Source organism: Camelus bactrianus, chromosome 1 (assembly GCF_048773025.1).
Source record: "Camelus bactrianus isolate YW-2024 breed Bactrian camel chromosome 1, ASM4877302v1, whole genome shotgun sequence".
In the NCBI taxonomy this organism is placed as follows: Eukaryota; Metazoa; Chordata; class Mammalia; order Artiodactyla; family Camelidae; genus Camelus; species Camelus bactrianus.
In genome coordinates this window covers 117151450-117175151 of record NC_133539.1, presented here as the reverse complement: position 1 = coordinate 117175151, position 23702 = coordinate 117151450, and the positions used below count along the sequence as shown (strand labels likewise).

Below are 23702 nucleotides of genomic sequence, written 5' to 3'. Positions count from 1 at the left end.
TGATGATCACAAAAAGATGTAAAGGAAATAATTCTGAAAGGTTGCCTTTGGAGAGTGGGATGGGAATGACGGGACAGGTTTGATGGGACTGAACTGTTCATCAAAAATTTTCTGAGCTACTTACTTATGATTATAAAACTTTTTTAAAGAAAGCGTCAAACTGCCAGAGGTTCATTTCAGTTCCATAAATATTTATGGTGCACTAAAATTATGCCAGGCACTGTGCTAGGTGCTGGGGAAACAAAGAGACTCAGATATGATGTTTCCTTCGTGGAGTTCACAGTTTAGCCGTGGAAATAGGTACTTAGGCAGGTGATGTCCCTTCTTTTCCCATTTCAACTTCTATGATAATGCACACTTTGAAAAGACTGGAAAAGCCACATAAAAAAATAAAATTACGTACAATTCCGTCACCAAAAGATAGTCTTTTCAGTCTTTTTATACATGAGGACTCATCACTGAGGACATGTCCAGTTTAAATGAGGCATGGCTGTCATGGAAGAGATAGAGTGAAATTCTCAACACCCAAGGCTTCCCTTGGGTCCTTTTAATCCTATATACACTATCCTGACATGATTTTATTGGACCCCTATGGGCTACGGTGCTCACAAATTCACTGTTTTTAAGATGTCTCTACACCACCATTTCAATTCATCATTTAGGAAATTGTTCTCACTCTCTGTTTTCTCTGCCACCCACAACCCAGTGTATTTGTAGCAAGGACTGGAAAATTCCAGGGCAATAAGTAGGTGAGAGAGAGGAACAGGGCAGCTGGGATTACCCAAAGCCGGAGCTCTGGTCTCTTTACAGCAGGAGAGCACGGTCCCTCTGCAGCTTCTGAAGGCGCTGCGAAGTAGTCAGCTAAAGAAATCAGGAATGATGTTACACCTCAGGACAGCAAGGCTGCCCAAAATCCAGAGTGGTGGGAGGGAGGGAGAGCGGGGCAGGGAAGCAGGAGGAAAAAGGGGGAAGGAGAAGGGAAAGACAAGGCAAAAAGAGAAAACCAGGCAGCCTCCAAGAGTGCACTTTCATTTGAGGTCTGTTTACTTTCCTCCCGGATCCTGATTGTTGGGTTTCCTCCAAAGACCTGATACTAAGATGGTGTTCTACAAAACGCATTCTCTACAAGACTCCTCCAGAAAGAAAAAGAGCCTCCCACACACTCGGTGGCAGGCCTAGTGTGCTACTTGAGGAATTATATATATCAAATTTGCAAGGAATAAAAGGAAAAGTGAATGATAACTTCCAGACTGACCTGGATATAAAAGTTCTTGAGTCAAACTTCCGTAGCAGATGGAATGATTTGGCCTGACAGTTACACACACTCTTTGCCAGTGTGAAAGTGATAACCAGTGACAGAGAGGCAATGATAACTTTGGAAACCGAAAAACTAGGAGACTAGGGTTTTAGTTTTTAACTACTTAAATTGAAAGTGATTTCCTATGCTGAAAATTTGAGATTTTGAGATTATGGTGCCTCAGACATAGACTAGTGCTTTCCCACAACACTTACGAATGCTGCCATTAATGCAGCAGTTCATTTTATTGATCATGTACAATTAGGATGCTAAATGGTCTGAACATACCACTTCTCCTACCTGAAGTGCTTTACACACATTATAATTAAACAAAGCAAAGTTAAAATCATACACATAATTAAGGAAAGCCGTGTTAAAATAAATGAAATAAAATTGTTCTCGGTACTCAGTTTAATCTCCATTAAAGACTGTTACTACATACTCTTCCAGGTGGTAGGGCTTCTGAACACGAAGCACATAAGCATATTAATGGAGCCTGAAATCGGTGTTTAATTCCTTTCACTTGGAACAGAATCAGTTCTTTTCTTTGCTGAGTGTTCATCATAAGTAGAAATCTCCTTCCAAGTAAAATATTTAAACAACAGAACCATTGTGCTTCTAACACCATACAGAATAATGAGCCTCTCTTTAGAATCTACTAACCGTGCAACATGAAGTTGTTTAGCAATGTATGTTTTTCCTAGGATATTTTTAACTCTTTGGAAGACATTTCATTTTTGACCATTTAAGAAGAATATGTGCATGCATGTAGCAGGCATTTATTGAATATTTCTTGAATTTCTTTCATCAAGAAGTTATTTCCATTTCTTATAGTAAGGTATAATGGAAAAGAATCTGAAAATATATGTGGATCTGAATCTCTTGGCTGCACACCTGAAACTAACACTGTAAATCAACTACACGTCAATAAAGAAATAAAAAATAAAACACTATCACTACAGTCACTCAGCTATTATAGGTAAAAATCGTGCAATTAAATAAAAAAGCAGTTATTTCCACAAAGAATTACTCTTAGTTATTTAAGAGGTTGCTGGAAAACCTTAAATCTGGGTTTTACCCCCAAATTTTACACCTTGGAGCATCCTGAAAATTTATAACACTTTTTACTTTCATGGGAAAAACTAACATATTATATATGTTGTATATATAATATGAACTCTTTAAATCCTGAAATAACCCTTTGAGTAAAGTACTATTGTGTCCATTTGCATACAAGGAAATTGATAATTCCTTGCAAGAGAATTATTTATCTTGCCTGGCTTACAACAATTAGGAAGGGGTAAAGCCAAGATTTAAATCCAGTGATGTCCGATTCTGAAGTCCATGTTTCCCCTGCAACATTATATTGCCTCCTGGATATAGACCCTAAGTTTAACCCTATTCTGTTAACCTAGCCAAAATATTGAGACCTTCCTTGTTAATATGGGATGACTTTATTGGCATAGTGACCATATTTCCATAGAGAAAGGATGATGTATAACCTGATGAAGAATTTTAATCCCAGTGTTAGATTAGGTTGAGATTAGTATAACAAAGATTACTAATTTCTAGTAAATGTTGGGAAAAAAGAATTCGAATTGGAGCTATTTTGAAATATTCAGGATGTAATAAACTGACACATCTGCACTAATTTATCTGATGCTAAGAAGCTTTTAACATAGTTCTTTGGACATTGAGGTTTTGATACAGGGAACTTCAGATAGATCTTAATAGACAAACTACTAAATTTTTAGTCTTTTTTTTTTTTAACCAAAAACTGCAGAAACCAGTGATTTCACCCAACCCCCGTGCTCCCGACCTCCTTGTCAATCCCATCCCAAGATGGGAATCAGGGCTGAAATCTGAACATCACAGAGAGTTGGTCTGCCTGTCCATGTGGGCACACTTGGCTCTCCCTCCCAGTCTCACAGACCCAGGTGGGTCCAAGCCCTTCTCGCGCTACCTGCTGGCGTCCTCCAGGCCATCCCTGTCCCGTTTGACTAAAGACTACTGTTCAGTGCACAATCCTCACGTCTTTTCTGACTTCAGATCCCTAACCAGTGTGCTCTGCCAATTTAGGATATGCAGACTGTACATTTATACTCAAGGAGGGAGCGCCTCCATCCTGGTTCTCTCCCATTGTGTGCTGTGTTTTCTCTAGCCTTGATGCACGCCCTGGTGTTTGGGAACGTGACGGCGATCATACAGAGGATGTATTCCAGATGGTCCCTGTATCACACTAGAACGAAGGACCTGAAGGACTTCATACGCGTCCACCACCTGCCCCAGCAGCTCAAGCAGAGGATGCTTGAATATTTCCAGACAACCTGGTCAGTCAACAATGGAATAGATTCAAATGAGGTAATGTTCATTTATCACGTTGACATTTTCAGGCAGAAAGCACATATTCTAAGGTAAAAGTAAGGTGCTGTAATGCAGGTCTCGAAAGTGAAGTACACCTCCACCAACCAACTTCTTTATTTCATTATTTTTAATCCCTCATGACCCCAATACATCTTTCATATCCTCTGGCTTACGTGTTCATGGTGCTACTTTTGATTGGCTCGTGTTTTACATTAACTTGGTACTCTGGTCAGTTAGGCAGACTTATTTTCATTCTCATTGACCTTTGAGGGAACCAATTCTTATGACAGTTGAATGGTGTAATCATGGAATATTAGATTAATCAACTTAATGTCTGCCTTTAAAACCAACAAAACATATATATGTTTCTCAGCACATGTGTTATCTTTGGACTTCCAGAAACACTCCATATCATCACTGTAGAAAAGGTGTCCTATAACCATTCCACCAACTCCCAGTGAAACCAGTAATCAATATTTTTAAAGTGATTATTTGTTTTTTCCTCTCTTCAGATGATCATGACACCAGAGGAAACACTAGAGGGTCCAATTTCCATATCTTCTGTCTTTGTGAGAAGCAAGTCACAAGGAATGATATGTTTCATTCTAGAGTCTTTTATTAATTTATTCTATTTCTCCAGACTTATTAACAGCTGGTTATCCAATAGCTCACAACTGGGATCACAGTCACTGAAAAATCTCTCCAGGATTATTCATACATATATTAGCACATCTGGACTCTGGTTGGTCCCACAGTGGGGAAGAGCCCCTGTTGTCTTACAGTAAATCAGTCACACAGGACTCACTCCAACTTGGTTCCCTCTTTTATCTTCTTTGACAGCTTTTGAAAGACTTTCCAGATGAGCTCCGTTCTGACATCACTATGCACCTGAACAAGGAAATCTTGCAGTTGTCCCTTTTTGAGTGTGCCAGCCGGGGCTGCCTCAGGTCTCTGTCCCTACACATCAAAACCTCCTTCTGTGCCCCAGGGGAGTATCTGCTGCGTCAGGGAGACGCTCTGCAGGCCATCTACTTCGTGTGCTCAGGTTCCATGGAAGTGCTTAAAGACAGCATGGTCCTGGCGATTCTTGGTAGGTCTGTGTTGAAAAGCTTCGTGAGACTTTGGAGCATAAATTAAGGAGTTAAAATGGGGGAAAAATGCAATTGAGAGAAGGAAACTTATGCATGAATATGTGGACTCAGGATTCTTATTCATATGGGTTTGTTTTGCCAATTTTTTTAATTTGAGGGGAGGTAATTAGGTTTTTAAAAATTTTATTTTTATTTTAATGGAGGTACTGGGGATTGAACGCAGGACATCATGCCTGCTAAACGTGTCTACCACTGAGCTATGCCCTGCCATTATTATTATTTTTTAATTCTTACTTTTTATTGACGAGTAGCCAATTTACAATGTTAGTTTCAGGTGTACAGCAAAGAGATTCAGTTATACATTTGCATATACATATTTTGTTTCTTTTCCATTATGGTTCATTACAAGAAATTGAATATAGTTTCCTGTGCTATACAGCAGGTCCTTGTTGTTTATCTGTTTTATATATAGTAATATATATGTATCTATTAATCCCAAAACTATCATCATTATTAATTGTTATGCTATGTTTTGAGTTTACACTGTGCTGTTAAAAAGCCAGCAGTATAAATATTACCACCATTTTACAAGTGAATAAATAGTATCTTAGTTAACTCACTTTGTCCCAAATAATAAAGCAAGAGCATGAACACAGTTCTTTCTGATTCCTGAGGCAGATTATGAATTAAGATGTAGACAGCCTTTGGGTGAAGCAGCTGATCTGTTTTCAGAGGGCATTTCTGCATTTTTGTGGAGAATCAATTTGGAGAAGAACATTGAAAATTAAGTTTTACCTGTGCTAGAAATGGCACAAGAAATGATTACATATTAAGAATAAGCTCTCATAGCATTCATTAACCCAATACTGTCAAAGAGACTACAGGTTTGTTTTGTTTTGTTTTGTTTTGTTTTTGCTTCCTCAAAGAAAACTCATAGGACAATTTGTGAAGATTTTGTACCACAAAATTGACTCCAGCTATGAAGACACAGTTGGTGTTCACCGAAATGTAAAAAGTCAGCTGACAAAAGATGACACGCAGGGTTAATGCAGAAAAATTCCCATCTACAATTAAGTGAACTTCTTTTAAAAATCACTTTCATTTGTCTGTTTATTTATTTATTTGACTAATATTTTTGAGGGCCTATGAATGAATCAGGTACTGGTCTAAGCAGCAGATTTTGAACACCAGTGTAGTACACCAGTGTTTAGAATTTGTGTTAATAAAAATGGGCTAATACAGCACTTTTCATTTGTTTTTAATTTTCATATTTAAGAACAACTTAACCCTTTACAAAATATTTTCACATGTGGGATCTTATTTAAGTTTTTTAGCACAAAGAGACAGGTAAGAGACATATTTTCTTATTTTTCCAAAGTCAAAGCTAATCGAGGTCTTCAGACTTTGTATCCAGTGCTTTTTCAACCTCTAAAATAAGCCTGAAATCACTAGATTTTAGCTAGTATGCCTCGAGACAAGTCATATTTTGGAAAAGAGAAAAGAATTAATATTTACTGACTCCCTAATAGGGGCCGGGTGTTTTATGTCCATTATCCAATTCAAACCCTATTAGGTTTTGTCATTATCCCCAACTAGAGGTGAAGAGATGGGGGCCAGCGAGGGGTGGAATACCAGTGTGCTTTTCATTGCTTCCCATCAACTTCAGCTGACTGCTTGCCAGAGGAAGGGTCGGGCTTGCCTTCCAAAGCTTGGGCTCAATTCTTGATTCACCCCCTTATGTTTTTTTACTTAATAGAAAGGCATGGAATAGCAACAAATGAGGAATTTGGGATTAGCAGATACAAACTTGTATACACAAAAGAAATAAACAACAAGGTCCTACTGTATAGCGCAGGGAACTATATTCAGTATCTTGTGATAACTTACAAGAAAAAGAGTATGAAAAAGAATATATATATATATATATATACTGAACCACCGTCATACACCAGAAACTAACGCAACATCGTAAATCAACTATACTTCAATTAAAAAAAAATAAGTTTATTTATCATCAGCTTGGTCAGCTCATTATCAGTGTGAGACTTTATGTGTGTCTTTTTCAAGTGGAGAATTTAACTTTCTTCGTGCCCACTTCCCAACTGTGACGTTAAAGACCAGTCATTCTGTCATTTTTATTATAAATTAAAAGTGACAGTAATTTTAAAATTTGCTTCAAAAATTTAACTTCAATCATGCAGTATTTTTCTGTGGGTTTCCTTAGTACTGCTGAAAGTTTTACAACCTGTCTAGTAACACAGCCTGCTTTTAAAAGGGCATATAGTTACTTTTCCATAAATGTATGGTTTGATATTCATGTAAGCAAATTAATGCACCATTTTAAAACGTATGTAATGTGGGTTTTTTTAGGGTAAATTTTTAGTTCACCAGAAAATTATGGTGAATTTTTAAATTTGGTAACCCACACAATTTAAAATTGTGGTGAATTTTTAAATTTAACAACTTGTAACAATTCAAGGAATGGAATACAAAGGCATTTTCTATAGCATTACATCAACATAGGTACAAGTTTGATGACTTCTATGTAAATACTATTGTTTGTAATGCATGATTCAGTCGCATTTTCTTATTTTAAAAAGTTCTACTAACAGCTGAGAGTTAATCCATTGCCTTTTGCTTCCAGCCCCGATTTCCTCCGTCAATTGAGACCCATAATTAACGTTTTCACACCTTTGCTGCTTCCGTGTATCTCTCAGAAGTGATGTAAACGCACATGGCCATTCTAAACACGCCTATGTGGTATTGGGACTAAATCCAAACAAAGCTAATAAATTATTAATATTTTCTCTCTGTGGTTAACATTCTTTCAACAGAGATTGACTGTTTTACTTTCCCTATGGTCATATTGTCTTATGGGCCAACTTAAATCAATACTGACTTTGATCAACTTAAGCATATGGCTTCACAGTTGATCTATAGATATTTAATAAGCGTTCACTCTGCCAACAAAATAAATTAATATGTAATGTTGTAGGGGAAAGTATCACCAAACAGCTGTCAAGCCATAATTTATTCAAGCAATTCCATCATCCAGTCAGTTCATAAAGGCATTTCTTACTCTGATGCCTGGGGAGTAAGTTGACGTACAGGGTTTGTTACAGGGATAGATTTGTTCTCCTTATACACCTTCATTTCACGTCCCAGTAATTGTGTTTTCCCACCAGTTTCTTCATTGTGGTTTAAAAGGAGATGGCGAAGCACTGATAAAAGCCCTCTTCACAAATGGCATTAGTCTGCCTAATTATAATTAATCGTAAGTTATAGCTCTAACCGGGATGGTTTGCAAATGCATCCCATCAACTTCTCTTTCCCCGATGATAAGGCAAGCTGATTAGCAAGTATCAGTAACGGAATTCTGAGCAATGGAGACTGTAAGGGACCGTAGAGATCTTCTTTTAGAAGTAAGGAGACTGAAACCCAGTGTAATTAAGAAACTTAGATCTAGGTTCTACATCTAGACAGTGAGTAATCCACAAAACCATAAAATTAGTAATTAGTAAGGATGAGAACCATGTCCCTTGCCAGGGCTCAGCACAAAGTCTGGCACACATGTCAGTGCTCCATAAATATTTATTGGATAAATAAATCAGCTGGAATTCTTTCTAGGGTGTCAAGTTTAGCAGGATGCTGGTGCTGTTTTAATAGCTGGGATCACTGTGGCTGAAATCACCATACTCTAGTCACCCAAGCTATGAAAGTGTAGCAGTCCTAAAGTTATTCCAAACATCAGTTGCTTAATAGAAAATGTGAATGGTCATCATAGCTAGGCAGTGCATCGTGATAAATTCTCCTCAGATACACAAAATTTGAAAATTTGCTATATGCCAGTCTTCCTGGCTGTCTTTACATCTTGCATCAGTACCCAACTTTGAGTTTTTGAACAGCAATTTAGATTTCTAATAAAACATGCAAGAAGAAAAATTGTCAAGTTTAACAGTCTTGGTGTCAATGATAAATCAAGAATTCTTCAGTACCATGTGCTGTTTATCCCCTTAGTGTCTATAAATACAGATTTCTTTTTTTTCTTCTTCCAAATAGGCTCAATTTCGAGGTTTAAATTCAATATTAATTCAAAGATAATACCTAGAAATAAGTCAATAATTTACAATTTTTTGATTTGCCAGAAGTATTTCTGAAAAGCTCAGGTATTCATGATTAATTTGGCATGTCTCCTTTTACTGTCAAATATAATAAAATTGACTTTCATTGAAGCCTGCTTCATGCCAGAGACTTTGTTTCTAGAAATTCTGAGCACAATAAAAAATAAAAATTTAGAAGTTAAAAAATGTAATTGGATTAAGGTTGGCCGGGGACAGTTTGTTCTATAACATTCCGAAGAAATTGTTTGTTAGTTTTGGGTGGGCCAACTGTTGGCTGTTAGTTCCCTATGAAATAGAGCAGAGTGACCATTAAAAAAAATAAGTTAAACCCAAGGCAGAACAACATTTGAAGACAAAGCAGAAATGCTTAAGTTGTGTCCTTAAATCTAACGCCAGTGTCCTTTATGAACTTGGTCAGATTACCTCAGCTTTTCACCTCAGTTTGGGAACTGAGTAGATTTTCTTTTGGATTTCTCTCATGGACACCGAGTGAATTAATGGCTCTGTCTAAAATATAACCCAAGCTGCCATCAGTTTTTTTGTTAACACTTCCAGTGATGTGCAACTTCCTGCTAAGTGAAACTGATTCAAACCAATTTTAAGATTTTAAAGATTTCAGTAGTTGTCCAATATTATCTAATCAGCAGACTCAAAGAAGTGAGCTATTCCCAGGCAGGTGAATTCCAACCAAAGACTGAAAGGCAGAGGAGTTACAGATGAAATATCAGAGGGCACTGTCTGTGGGGTGCAGCATAGATAACTTGAATGAAGTAATGATAACGTCCTCTCTTCTTGCAGTGGCCTGAGTGATGAGCTCAGAGCTTTTATGTTTTGTTTCTTTTTTTTTTTACTGGAGAAAATGGGATTTTACGCTGTCACAGGGCATTAAAACTATGACATGTGTTTTGCCTTTTTATGTAGTAACCTCCATTGTCCTTCATGCCCAATGGCTACCTCTGCCTCTCAGCTTCCTCCTCCCACACCACCCTCCTGCCTTGTAGACATATTGAGAGAGAAATAAAACAACCTGAGTATATTAGAAAGCTAAGGTGATGCTTGTATTATTGTCCAAAGTGCTAGAATCAAAATTTTAGTACATCTCCTGATGGTCTCACCTCAGAATCACGGAGCATTTTTACAGTCAGAAAAACCAAGCCGTTATTATTTCCCTTAATGGTTAAAGCAACTGTGATTTTTTTTTAAAATGTCGACTGCTTTGTCTCAAGTCATTTACTGAGTCCTGTGAGGGACCTGTCAGGGTCTCACCTGTGACCTACAGCTCCTAGCTCTAGGGCTCCTGGGCTTTGTTCTCTAGACCAGTTTTCTCAACTGAGGACAATTTTGCCTGCCAAGGGACAGTTGGCAATGCCTGCAGGTATTTTTGGTTGTCACCTCTGGGGGTGGGGGGATGTGCAGTGCTGCTGGACATTCTACCCTGTACAGAACACCCCTCCAACACAACAAAGAAATATCGGGTCCCAAATCTCAACAATGCTGAGACTGAGAAACCCTGCCCTAGAGAAAGGCACGTCTTCTCTTTCAGTGTCATTTCAGAGAAGTGAAGCCTGTAAATCAAATGAAGTTACTAGTCCTCAGCTTGCTTCTAAAGAAATATGTCTCTTTTTTCACTCTTTCAAGGGAAAGGGGATTTAATTGGAGCAAATCTATCAATTAAGGACCAAGTGATTAAGACCAATGCGGATGTGAAGGCACTCACCTACTGTGATCTCCAGTGCATCATCCTCAAAGGGCTCTTTGAAGTGCTGGACCTTTACCCAGAATACGCTCACAAGTTTGTGGAAGACATTCAGCACGACCTCACATACAACCTCCGAGAAGGTCACGAGAGTGATGTAAGTCTCACTTCTAATTAGCGCAGCGACCTAAACACACGGGCAGTGCCTGGAGATCATTTATATCAGGAAAGGCACCTGTCATGACCTCACTTCAAAAAGTCTCTGAACAGATAGCATCTGACTGTCCAGCAGCTAGCTGAGCAATTAGATAATTATCTAGAAGTCAAACCTGGGTTTTGTTATCAACATTTTAGAAAAGTATTATTTATGGGTGACTTCTTTTAACTCAGTTTCTTTCTTGTTTATTTTCCTGTGCTTACAACCAGAATCAATTTCAGTGACATATAATATTTAGCTAGAGATGTGTGATTTCTCCTGAATTTAAAGATTTCCAGGTAGAGTATGTGGTTCAGAATTTGCTGTCTGTAATTGTTCACTACTCCACTGCTTGGCATGCATCTTGCTTAAGAATATCTTTTGTTGTTGTTGTTGTTGTTGTTGTTGTTAACCGATTCCCAAAGCAGTCTATCTTAAAATGACTAAATATGCATGAAAACATTCAAGCCAAAGACTGGCACACTGAAAGCATAATGAACATTTTATGAAATTATATATTTGCTGCCTGTTTCAGTTTATACAAACAGCGTCCCTGTCAAATATGTCCTTTACTGCATCCTGTGATTAAGCTGCTCGTGAACATGACTTCATTAGATGTGTCAGAGAGACAAATGGTCTAATAGGAATGATTGTTGAAAGGCAAGCCAGAGCATGTAGGCATAGCAGTCTGTATCAACAGAAACCTTGATCTGCTGCCTTCAGCTTTGTCCAAGGTATTTGCCATAGTCAGTTTTTCCCCTGGGGGTCTGAGAAGCTCTGGTTTTGATGAACCCATAGTGGGCAGACATTTTGTTTGTCATCAGTATTCTCCGCTTTGAAAGACAGAATCCAAATTGTGTATTCCCTCATCTTGGTTGAGTTTATCAAATGACAGTCAGCACATAGATGGTACCCCTTTCTGAAGTTCAAGATTACCAGTTTTGAATGTGCTCTTCTCTCCACTGACAACAGCAAACAGCAAAGGAAGTATCAATATTATTACGAATCTATTTGTGCTAAGTACTCTGACCATCTGAAACATCCCCTTTAATGCGTAAAATGACTATTTAAGGTAAGTGTCGATCAGTTTTTATGGGATGAAACCAGATGCAGAATGGTTAACGAAATATGTGTGTGATCACACAAACTTGTAAGTGGCGGGAACACAGAATGGGCACAGGTAACATGTCATTTTAAACTCTGTACGCTACGAGTTACGTTGCCTCTTCTTGAAGACTCTTTTCTTGTCAGTCCTTCCAGTAGATCAGGTTTTAAGACAATAGGTGCCTTTTATGTTCCCCATGACAGCCTATTGTGACAACTGTTTTTGAATAGGATGGAAGCAACCAAAAAAAGGAAAAAGAAAGGAGGGCAGAGAGAAATAGCCAACATTCCTTAGCATGGACAAGTGGACAATGTTAGAACGCGACCCCTACTTTCTTTTCATTTGATTACATTTAAGGTCCTTATCTTTAGCCGATTTTTGATCCTCTTTTTCTCTTTGCTACAGCATTAATCACACTGATTTTAAAACTCCAATATCTGAATTGCCTGTGGGACTGTTTTCATTCTGTTATTTCTTTTGGGGTTTTTTGGTTTGTTTTTGTTGGGGTTTTTGGGGGGGGGGGGTTGGTCATTTGGTCCCGTTTTCTTAGCAGATGTCATGATTTTGTTTAAATGTAGATGTTGCTGAGGAAAAAGTGTCTGTATTATTTTCGTCCAAATAGGGTTATATTTTCTTTTGGCGGGTAGGTCAAGTACCAGCAAGTCACCTTCATCCTGTCCACAGTCCCTCTTTGGCCTTGTTAGGCTGATCTGTTTCAGTTCTGCCCTTACTCTGGTGGTGTAGCCCTCACTCATAAGCCATGCTTTTTCAGGAGCTCAGCTAAAATTCTGAGATGTCTGCCAAGGCTCCTCCTATATGGTGAACCCGAAATTCACAGCCTCCATCTCCTTAGCACCGCATACATGGCTGCTGGAATCTCTGCTCCACCATTCAGCCTTTCAGCGGCTGTTTCCGTCTGAGTTTCTTGGAGCACTGCCCTGTGTGTGTCAAGTTAGGAGCTGGCTAATGGTCAAGGGCCACATTGATGCAGTTAACCTCTTCTCTGGGACTGACTCCTCAAATCCCAGATGGTTTGGAGCACCTGAACATCCTCCTCCGTCTCCTCCGCCAGTAAGACTCCTTTCATTCAACAACGAGTCCCCCTCACAATGAAACAGCTGATGCCCTGGGGAAAAAATATGTGGATAAACGTGGTGCCCACACTGCTGTGCTCCCCCCCCCCACCCGCCAGGGATGACAGCCCTTTGAGTCTTACTTTGCTCTCCAATGCTCTCAAACAGTTATTTTTTGTATTTTGTCTATGTATTTTTTACTGGAGTATCAGTTCAATATAAGTATTTCATTATGGCTGGAACTAAAAGTGCTGTTTCTTTACAGAGGGCTCCTGAGCTACATTTATAAGGGCAGTTGTTCTGTATTTCCTGATCTTCTGTCACTCAAAGCTTCTATGTACATATATCTCTAAGATCCTGGGATGCTGTGCCTTCTAAAGACTAAGCAAATTTGAATCACTGTTACCCATAGTTTTATACTCGGAGGGGAGAAGTCTTGTGCTGTTTCTGAGGATATTATGACTTTAGAGGAAGCTTATATTCTGACATTTAGTGGATTCCTGCTCTCTGCTCTGAAACTCTGCCCTGGTGTCAGACTAATGTGGAACCCAGCCCCTTTCCTTAATTTCCACCCACACGCAAGCAAAAATACCCAATCACACAGGGTTTCTGACAGGTTGAAGCCTTTGTGGAAGGCTGGTCACGGGGCTCTGGAAGGAGGAACATTTGCACAATGGAAATGCAAACCACATGAATGCAACTTCGCTGCAAATCCTGTTCTGTGGCCTCTCTGCCATGTTGTCCAGGCCTTTATCATCTCTCTCATCTCTCTCCTCCCCTCTCTTCATCCTTTCCCTTCATCCCCAAATCCCCCATCGTTGCTGACACATACTGCTGATCTCTCTTTGATTGCCTGTGTCTTTCTGATTTCGCCTTCTCGATATCACCCTTTATACCAAGTCACTCATAAACTATCAGGTAACAGAGGTACCAGAACACCTGGGTGACGAGAAGACTGATCGTCAACCCGTTTTGAAATAAAGAACAAAAAAAGCATCTTAAGAAATAGTCAAAATTTAGAGGATACGTGCATGTTGAAGTGAGGTATGACTCTAGGACGGTGATAAATGATGTGACTTTAGAATGGTGCCCCATCCAGTTCTCATAGGAAAATTAATTAAGATGTAGAAAATATTTTCCAAGTCTATGGAAAGGGCAGCTAGCACTGTTCCGACCTCATGCTAATTATGCGTTTTATGCACTCAGCGTATTTTCTGTGTTTGCCCTTATTTATATTTCCTGGATGACCCCAGTAAAGACACAGATTAATGTAGCTACTTCTGTCTATGGAGATTATGAGAAATTTGCTTCCCGGCTTCTCGTGGTAAAGCCTATAAAACTGATTTTAGCACAAACTAGTTGTTGGCTGTGAAATTTAGCATGCCTTAATGTAAGAATTTTGAATTTGTGGGAGTGATTGACGAATACCTAAAATAATCTGTTTCAAAAAATTAATAACACGAACACACTGAAGACCAGGTACTGGTAGATGTATCGCCTGTGTTTGGCACGTGGTAGGCACTGACTTGCTGGTGTGGTTGTGAAGCAGCAAATGACAATGGTTGTTGAAAAAAGATGATCAATTCTCCAGTTTTACCTTACTAGGGGTTACTCGAAACCTATTCAATTTTAAATGTGTTGGTTACCTCATTTTTTCCTTCATTTTTTCCACTGTTTTTCATATAACCTGATCAGCATGAAAAAATAAAGTCTCCTCCTTCAGTCTCTACCATCTTTAGTAAAGGGAGAGAGACCTTCCCGGGCTCCTGATGGTCAGTGGCCTCAAGGTGAAGATCTTTGAACTCCCATCTCTACAAGAGGGTACACCGAAGTTCAGAGAAGTTTCCTGAACACAGACAAGGGAGCCCGGTGCTGACCCATAGCCACTCCGAACCCCAGCATTCATCCCAATACCCCAATTCCCCCACCAGCACACACTGTCTCTGCACACACCCATGATTAGTGTAGTTACAAAACTGAATACTCTAGAGTCTTGACATTTAGAAACATAATTAATGAAAAACGTCCCAGGGTGATAGTATGCATTAAATAAATTGTATATATTAAACATAATTAAATGTAAAAGTTTCACACTAACATAAGAGTCAGCTTGCCCTCACCAGCCTGTGGGAGTTGCAGGTGTGTGTATGTGTGTGTGCAGCTGCTGAAACACCTCTCTCTGATGATGACAAATGACAAGTGATACAGTGGTCCTCCCTGCCTCTATTCTTTTTCTTTACATTGAATTATAATTAACAAACAATGTTATATTAGATTAAGATGTACAACATAGTGGTTCAGTATCTTTAGATACTATGATCACCACAATAAATCCAGTTACCATCCAGCACCATACCTAGTTGTTACGACGTCGTTGACTATATACCCTTTGTGTATGTTACATCCCTGTGACTTATTTATATTTCGTAGCTGGAAATTTGTACCTCTTAATCCTCTTCACCTATTTCATTCAACCCCCAACCTTCTCCCCTCTGGGATCCACCACTTTGTTCTCTGTATCTAATAGTCTGTTTCTGTTTTGTTTGTTCTTTTGTTTTGTTTTTTAGATTCCACATATAAGTGAGTATATGGTACATGTTTTTCTCTGTCTGACTTACTTCACTTACCATAATACCCTCCAGGTTCATCCATGCTGCTGCAGACGTCAGGATCTTATCATTTTTATGGCTGAGTAATATTTCATTGTATAATATAACACATGTTCTTTATCCATTCACATATCAGTGGACACTTAGATTATCTCCACGTCTTAATTATGGAACTAGTGCTGCAGTGAACATAGGGGTACATACATCTTTTCAAATTAGGGTTTTCATTTTCTTCAGATAAATACTCAGAAGTAGAATTGATAGATTGTATGATATTTCTATTTTAACTCTTTTGAGGAACTTCCATACTGTTTTCTGTAGTGGCTACACTAATTTATATTTCCACCAACAGTGCATGAGAGTTCCCTTTTCTCCACATCCTCACCAGCATCTGTTATTTGTTGCCTTTTTGATGATGGTTACACCATCAAATCTTTTGATGAAGATCACACCTTCTTACAGGTGTGAGGTGATAACTTCCTGTGGTTTTTATTTGCTTTTCCCTGATGATTATTGATGTTGAGCATCTTTTCATGTACCTGTTGGCCATCTGTATGTCTTCTTTAGAAAAATGTCTGTTTATAGGTCCTCTGCCTATTTTTTAATTGGGTTGTTTGGGTTTTTTGATAGTGAGTTGTATGAGTTCTTTATATATTTTGGTATCAATCCTTTATTAAATAATATCATTTACAAATACCTCCTCCCATTTAGTAGGTTGCCTCTTGGTTTTTTGGTAGTTTTCTTCACTGTGTAAAAAGCTTATTAGTAGGATGTAGTCCCATTTGTTTATTTTTGCTTTTGTCTCCTTTACCTGAAGAGACATCCAAAAGACTATTATGGAGACCAATATCAAACTTACTGCCTATGTTTTCCTCTAGGAGTATTATGAATCAGGTCTTACATTGAAATCTTTAGTCCATTCTGAGTTTATTTTTGTATATGGTATAAGAAAGTAGTCCAGTTTCATTCCCTTGCACATAGCTGTCCAGTTTTCCCAACATTGTGTATTAAAGAGACTGTCTTTCCCCATTGTATAGTCTTGCTTCCTTTGTCATAGATCAACGGACTGTATGAGGTGGGTTTATTTCTAAGCTTCTCTATTCCATTCCATTGATCTCTGTTTTTGTGCCAGGTTTTGATTACCAGGTACTATACTCTTTGATTACCAGCTTTGTAGCAGTTTCAAGTGTGGGAGCATGATACCTCCAGCTTTGTTCTTCTTTCTCAAAATTCCTTTGGTTATTTGGAGTCTTCTGTGGTTCCATAAAAATCTTAGGGTTATTTGTTCTAGTTTTGTGGAAAATGCCATTGGTGTTCTGTTGGGATTGCATTGAATCTGAAGATTGCTTTAGGTAGTATGAACACTTTAACAATATTGATTCTTCCAATTCATGAGCACAGTATAGTTTTCCATTTGTTTGTGTCATCTTCAGTTTCTTTCCTCAGTGTCTTATAGTTTTTAGAATACAGGTCTTTTACCTGCTTGGTTAAATTTATTCCTAAATATTTTAGTCTTTTTGATTCAATTATAAATGGGGTTGTTTTCTTTATTTCTCTTTCTGATAGTTTGTTATTAGTATATAGAAATGCAATAGATTTATATATATTAATTTTATATCCTGCAGCTTTACTAAGTTCATTTATTAGTTCTAATAGTGTTTTGAGGATTTTCTATTTATAGGATCATACTAGCTGTAAATAGTGACAGTTTTACTTTTTCCTCTTTAATTTGTTTGGCTTTTTTCTTTTCCTTGCCTAATTGCTATAGCTGCGACCTCTAACACTATGTTGAACGAAAGAGATGAGAGTGGGCATCTTTGTCTTGTTCTTTATTTTAGAGAGAAAGCTTTCAGCTTTTCATCGTTGAGTATGATGTTAGCTGTGGGTTTGCCATATATGGCCTTTATTATGTTGAGATACATTCCCTCGATGCCCATTTTTTCAAAAGTATTTACCATAAATGCATGTAGAATTGTGTCATTTTTTCCCTCTATCTATTGAGTTGATCACATGATTTTTATTTCTTGTTTTGTTAACGTGATGAATCACATTGATCAATTTGCAAATGTTGAACCATCCTTGCATCACTGGAATGAATCCCATTGATCATGATATGTGATCTTTTTAGTGCATTGTTGAATTCCATTTATTAATATTTTGTTGATGATTTTTACTTCTATATTCATCAGGGATGATATTAAGCTGTAATTTTTGTGTGTTTTCTTTGTCTGGTTTTGGTACTAATGTAATGCTGGCCTTGTAGAATGAGTTGGGAAGCATTCCTTTCCTTTCAATTTTTTGTAATAATTTGAGAAGAATAGGTATTAAATCTTCTTTAAATGTTTGTTTGATTTTACCAGTGAAGCCATCTGAACCTGGACTTTTGGTTTTTGGAAGTTTTCTTCATTACTGATTCAATTTTGTTACTAGTAATTGGTCTGTCTGAATTTTCCAGTTCTTCCTGATTCAGTCTTGGAAGACTATGTTTCTAGGAATTTATCCATGTATCTGGGTTGTTTTATTTGTTTGCTTATAATTGTTAATAATGTTTTCTTACGATCCTTAGTATTTCTGTGGTATCAGTTGTAATTTCTCCTCTTTCATTTCAGATTTTATTTATTTGAGCTCTTTTTATTTTCTTGATGAGTCTGGCTAAATGTCAATTTTGTTTGTCTTTTCATAGAAGTAGTTCTTAGTTTCATTAATCTTTGCTAATTTTTTTTGTTTGTTTCTATTTCATTGATTTTCACTCTGATTTTTACTGTTTCCTTTCTTCTACTAACTTTGGACATCACTTGTTTTTCTTTTTCTAGTTCCTTTAAATGCACCTTTAGGTTGTTCACTTGAATTTTTTTTCTTTTCTTTCTTTCTTTTTTTTTTTTATGTAGGCCTTTCTTGCTATAAACTTCCCTCTTAGAACTGCTTTTGCTGCATCATGTAGAATTTGGAAAGTTGTGTTTCCTTTTTGTCTCAAGGTATTTTTTAATTTCTTCTTTGATTTCTTCATTACTCATTGATTGTTTAGTAACGTGTTGTTTAGTCTTTACATGTTTGTGGATTTTTTTCAGTTTTCTTTTTATAGTTGATTTTTAGTTTCATACTATTACGGTCAGGAAAGATCTTTGATATGATTTTAGTCTTCTTAAATTTATGGAGATGTTTTGTGGTCTAACATGTGATCTGTCCTGGAGATGTTGCATGTGCACTTGAAAAATATGTGTATTCTGTGCTTTTAGATGGAATATTCTGTATAGATGTGTTAACTGCATCAGAGCTAATGTGCTACTTAAGGCCGTTGTTTCCTTATTGATTCTCTGTCTTCATGATCATGATGTAAGTGGGATATTATTGTATTTCTGTCAGTTTCTCCCTTTATTTCTGTTAATGTTTGCTTTACATATTTAGGTGCTCCTATGTTGGGTGCATAAATGTTTTACAAATGTTATATCTTCTGGTTGGATAGACTCCTTAATCATTATGTAATGCCTTTGTCTTTGGTACAGTCTTTGTTTGAAAGTCTGTTTGTCTGATATGAGTATTGCTACCCCAGCTTTCTTTTCTTTTCCATTTGCATGAACTATCTTTCTCCATCCCTTCACTTTCAGTCTGTGTTTGTGTCTAGATCTGAGGTGAATCTCTGGTAGGCAGCATATGGATGGATCTTGTTGTTTTATCCACTCAGCTAGCTTATATAATTAAAGTAATTAAATTCATAGTAATTTTGGTGGGTATATGCTTATTGCCATTTTGTTAATTGCTTTATGCTTGGTTTTGTAATTATTCTCTGTTCCTGTCTCCTCTTACTTTATTCCCTTGTGGTTTGATAGATTTCTTTATTATTATGTTTGGATCCCTTTCGTTTGATTTTTTATGTATTTATTGTGGGTTTTTGGTTTGTGGTTACCATGAGTTTCATATATATTGACCTGTATATGCAGCCACCTATTTTGACCTGATAGTTGCTGAAGTTTGAAGATATTTTATAAGCACTACATTGTTATTCCTCCCCACCAAGTTTTATTTTTTTTGTATTTCCCTTAACTAATAATTGTAGTTATTGGTGATTGTACTAATTTTGTTTTTTAACCTTCATATTAGCTTTTTAAGTGGCTGATCCACTGCCTTTACTGTCTGTCTTTACTAGTGAGATTTGTTTCTTTCATATATTTTCTTATTTCTAGTTGTCATCTTCTCTTTTTTGTTGTTGTTGTTTTCTCTCTTCCACTTGAAGAAGACCCTTTAATATTTCTTATAAGGTCAGCTTAAAGGTAGAGATCTCCTTTAGTTTTTGCTTGTCTGAAAACTATTTCTTCTTCAATTCTGAGTGAAAAGCTTACCAGATGGAGTACTCTAGGTTGTAAGTTTTTCCTTTGAAAACTTTAAACGTATCATGCCACTCCCTTCTGGCCTGTAAAGTTTCTGCTGAAAAATCAGCAGATATTCTACAGGGCAGTTGAGGAGAGGGGTCCTTATATGTGTTCAGTTGCATTTCTCTTGCTGCTTTGAAATTCTCTCTTTGTCTGTAACTTTTGCCACTTTAATTATAACATATCTTGGTATGGATCTCTGTGAATTCATCTTGTTTGAAACTTTCTGTGCTTCCTGGACCTGGATATGTTTCCTTTCACATATTAGGGAAGTTTTCATCCATTATTTCTTCAAATAAGTTTTCTGTTCCCTTTTTCTTTTTCTTCTCCTTCTGAGACTCTTATAATGTAAATATTAATACCCTTGATGTTGTCTCAAAGGCCCCTTAAATACTGGATTTTTTTAAATACTTTCTTCTTTTTGGTGTCCTGATTGAGTGATTTCCACTATTCTATCTTCTAGGCTGCTTGCCTGTTCTTCTGTACAATCCTATCTGCTGTTGATTCTCTCTAGTGTATTTTTCATTTCAGTTATTATATTCTTCAGTTCTGCTTGGTTCTTATATTTTCTAAGTCTTTGTTGAAGTTCTCACTGTTCTCATTTTTCTCCTGAGTTTGGCGAGCATCCTTATGTCCATTTATTTGAACTGTTTATCAGGTAGATTACTTATCTCCATTTCATTAGGGTTTTCTGAGGTTTTATTTTGTTCTTTCATTTAGAACATACTCCTCTGTCTCCTCATTTTGTTTCACCTTCAGTGCTTGTTTCTGTGAATTAAGTGAAATAGCTACCTCTCCGGTCTTGAAGGAGTGGCCTCTGGTGGGAGCACCCCCTGTGTAGACTAACGTGCCTAGCCTTATCTCTGTCCTTATTCCCTTTCCACCCTCTGTCCTCAAGTCTACAGAAGCAGTCTTTCCAAAATATAAATTGGATCATGTCATTCTGTTGCTTAGAGTATTTCAGTGGATCCTCCTGAACTGTTAATAAAATCCAGGCTTATCATAACTTTCAAGATTCTACACATTCCAGCTCCTTCCTGTCTTTCAAACTTATCTGATACCATCTTGGGTCCAGGATTATAGTCGAACACACTGATGTGCTTTCCCTTCCTTACACATGCCAGGCTCCTGCCTGCCTCTCATGCCTCAGGGCCTTTGCATTGCTGTTTTTTTTTTCTTTCTGCAGTGCTACTCCTCTGGTCTTACCTGCTCACCTGCCCTGGAGTTTACCTCCCAGTCACATCACCTTGCTTAAATTTTTCTAGCATTTAACAAAATCTGAAGTTATTTTAATGTGTATATTTTCTTGTTTATGATCAATTTCCTGCCAGAATGTCTATTTTATGTATTCTATTCTATATGTATCCTCTGTGCCTAAATCAGAGCATAATGCAGAATCAACATTGAATATATGTTTGATGCTTGAATGAATGAATGTCAGAAAGTTTACTTTGGGACCTGGGACCTATGTGAAATTTTGAGAAAATGAATAAAGTCCTGAAGACAGACATCTATATAGTTCATAAAAGGAGTCTAAAATGAAATGTTACGTGAATGAAGAGTTATATATCTTAGAAGTAACAAAGCCAGTAGAATTTGAAAGAATATTGAAAAAACAGATAAATTGCAAAACAGCTATTTTTCACTTTTCATAAGTTCAGGACAAGAGGTTTCAAAAGCCATAGAAGGAATTTAAGCTGAATGATAGGGAACTCTTGCAATAGAGGTAACTTAATTCCTCCAGGTGGTTTGATATAGTAAATGGTGTTATATAGTAGGCTGTGTTAAGATGAAAAAAAGATCTGCCTTCAAATCTAGGCTAACACATATATTTTCTGTAGAAATAAATGAATTATTATTACAACACTAAGACCCCCAGAAATTAGAGAAAATCAATACTGTTAACCATCAGACCATTCTGAACTGTTATTCACCTCACTTTTGTTGCCCAGGGCATGAGGCCACAAACTTTTTGGATGAAATGAACTTACATGTGGAAAACTCCAGAGTCTAGTAAAGCAGCTTATCTATGTTCATGAAATACTTCATTAGAATATAATGATCTGTTGCCCTTAGTGGTAAACTGTGAGGTATAAAGTCTATAATATATATGATGGTCAAGCATTTCTCATATTACTTAATCTGCATTAGCCTCGGTGGTATCTGTATATAAATTACATTTCTTTTGGGGTGTGGACCCCATGTCTTTAATATGCAAAGGTGAATCTTGCCCCTATTTCAGATGCAGATGTCATTGGAAAAGGGATCTGATTCCCTTGCACTATGGAGTTGTGTCCACTTGGACCTCTTGGCACAAGACACTTCCTCCTGTAATTAAGCTGTACTGCATCCATGAGGCTTGACTCCTCGCTTCTTAAAAACAAGCCTGAATGGCTCTTTCAAGTGAAGTCTGGGATTTGCCAACATCTCTTGCTTCCTATTTGACTGCATTACAATGTATTTCAAAATTATACTGAAAAGAGAGTTATTTCCAAAGGAAAGACCTGGTTTAAACTTAGTCCCCATTTTAGTCTGAAATAAGATCGGGCTGCTTGGAAGCAATTTTCTTGACAATGACTTACGGAGTAGTAATCATTGTAAAAATCATATCTGACAGCCCAGATACTTAGCTTTTCAAGAGTAGCCTGTGTGTAGGTGTGCCTCAGCTAGCACGGCCGTGTGTAGTAAGAAGACATAATTAATTCTGCACCTTCCTGAGATAATCATTCTTAGAAAATTGCATATTGAAGGACTCACATGGCGTTTTACCGGGTCAGCTTTCCTTGCCCTCCCAAGCCTAACAAGAGTTCTGTTGGTTGTGTGTTTTAAAATACCCTCCCTATGTGCACCTCTTGGGGAGTGATGGAAATGTTAGCGATCCTGATTGTGGTGGTGGTGTCATAGGTGCATACATCTATCAGAATTCATCAAATTTACATCTGAAATATGTGTAGTTTGCTGTACAGGAATTATACCACAATAAAGATGTTTTTTAAAAAAACCTCCTAAAATGAAAAATAAAAAAAAAAAAAAAAAAACACAACACTATCCCTTAGGGAGCAAAACTCCTTCCTTGAAATATCTTGCGGTAGCCATCTTACCTGCCATACACTTTCATAGTGCTTGAAACAGTGGCAGATACGCGAGGACAAGCTCAGTAAGTAAGGGCCTGGAAATTTTCCTTGCATCCAGTGTACATTTTATGTTCTGGAATACCCCTACAGGTGTTTTCCAGTAGATCCAGAAGTTGTGGCAAACACAGTACCTTGAAGGAAGAGATCGTGCTTTGGTTAGTGTCCTCAGAGCCCAGTGTTGTATTCACGCTCAGGACGTTGAGTAAATGAAGGTTGCTGTTGAATTTCTTGCACGTCTTTACCCATCCTACGTGCTCTGACTACAGCACAGTGACCCTCAGTGCCCTCGTCTCTTCTTAGTGGTCACTGTGCTTACTGCTTTAGCCCCTCACTATTGTCAGTCTCATCCCATTCCCCCACGCCTTGAAGAAGATCTTAGGGACGACTGGACTCCACTGGTCTCTAAGTTTACACTCCCCTCTATCCCTGAAGTTTTGTTTCTCCTACTTGGTCCCCAACCTCAGAGAGATGAAGGCTTTATACTTCCAAGAGCTGTAAAACCAAAGAAAGAGGTTGCCCTCACTCCTTCTCAAACTACAAGCTGATTCTTTTTAAAAATTTTATTTTTGGACAGAGTTACTGTGGGGCATTGGCAAGAGGGCCAGCCTAAGAAGACTGCTAAATTTGGGGCCAAGTCTGAATGAGGACA

The 23702-nt window shown here is 37.7% G+C and overlaps 1 protein-coding gene across 1 annotated transcript in view; it reads left to right on the top strand.

Annotated features, from left to right (window-relative positions):
- KCNH8 (potassium voltage-gated channel subfamily H member 8) overlaps nt 1–23702 on the top strand; it is a 353104-nt gene that overhangs the window by 277264 nt on the left and 52138 nt on the right. Inside the window, exons 9-11 of the mRNA XM_010959592.3 lie at nt 3459–3658; nt 4502–4751; nt 10512–10726. Of these exons, the coding sequence (XP_010957894.1) occupies nt 3459–3658; nt 4502–4751; nt 10512–10726 (665 nt within the window). The remainder of the gene's footprint in view (nt 1–3458; nt 3659–4501; nt 4752–10511; nt 10727–23702) is intronic.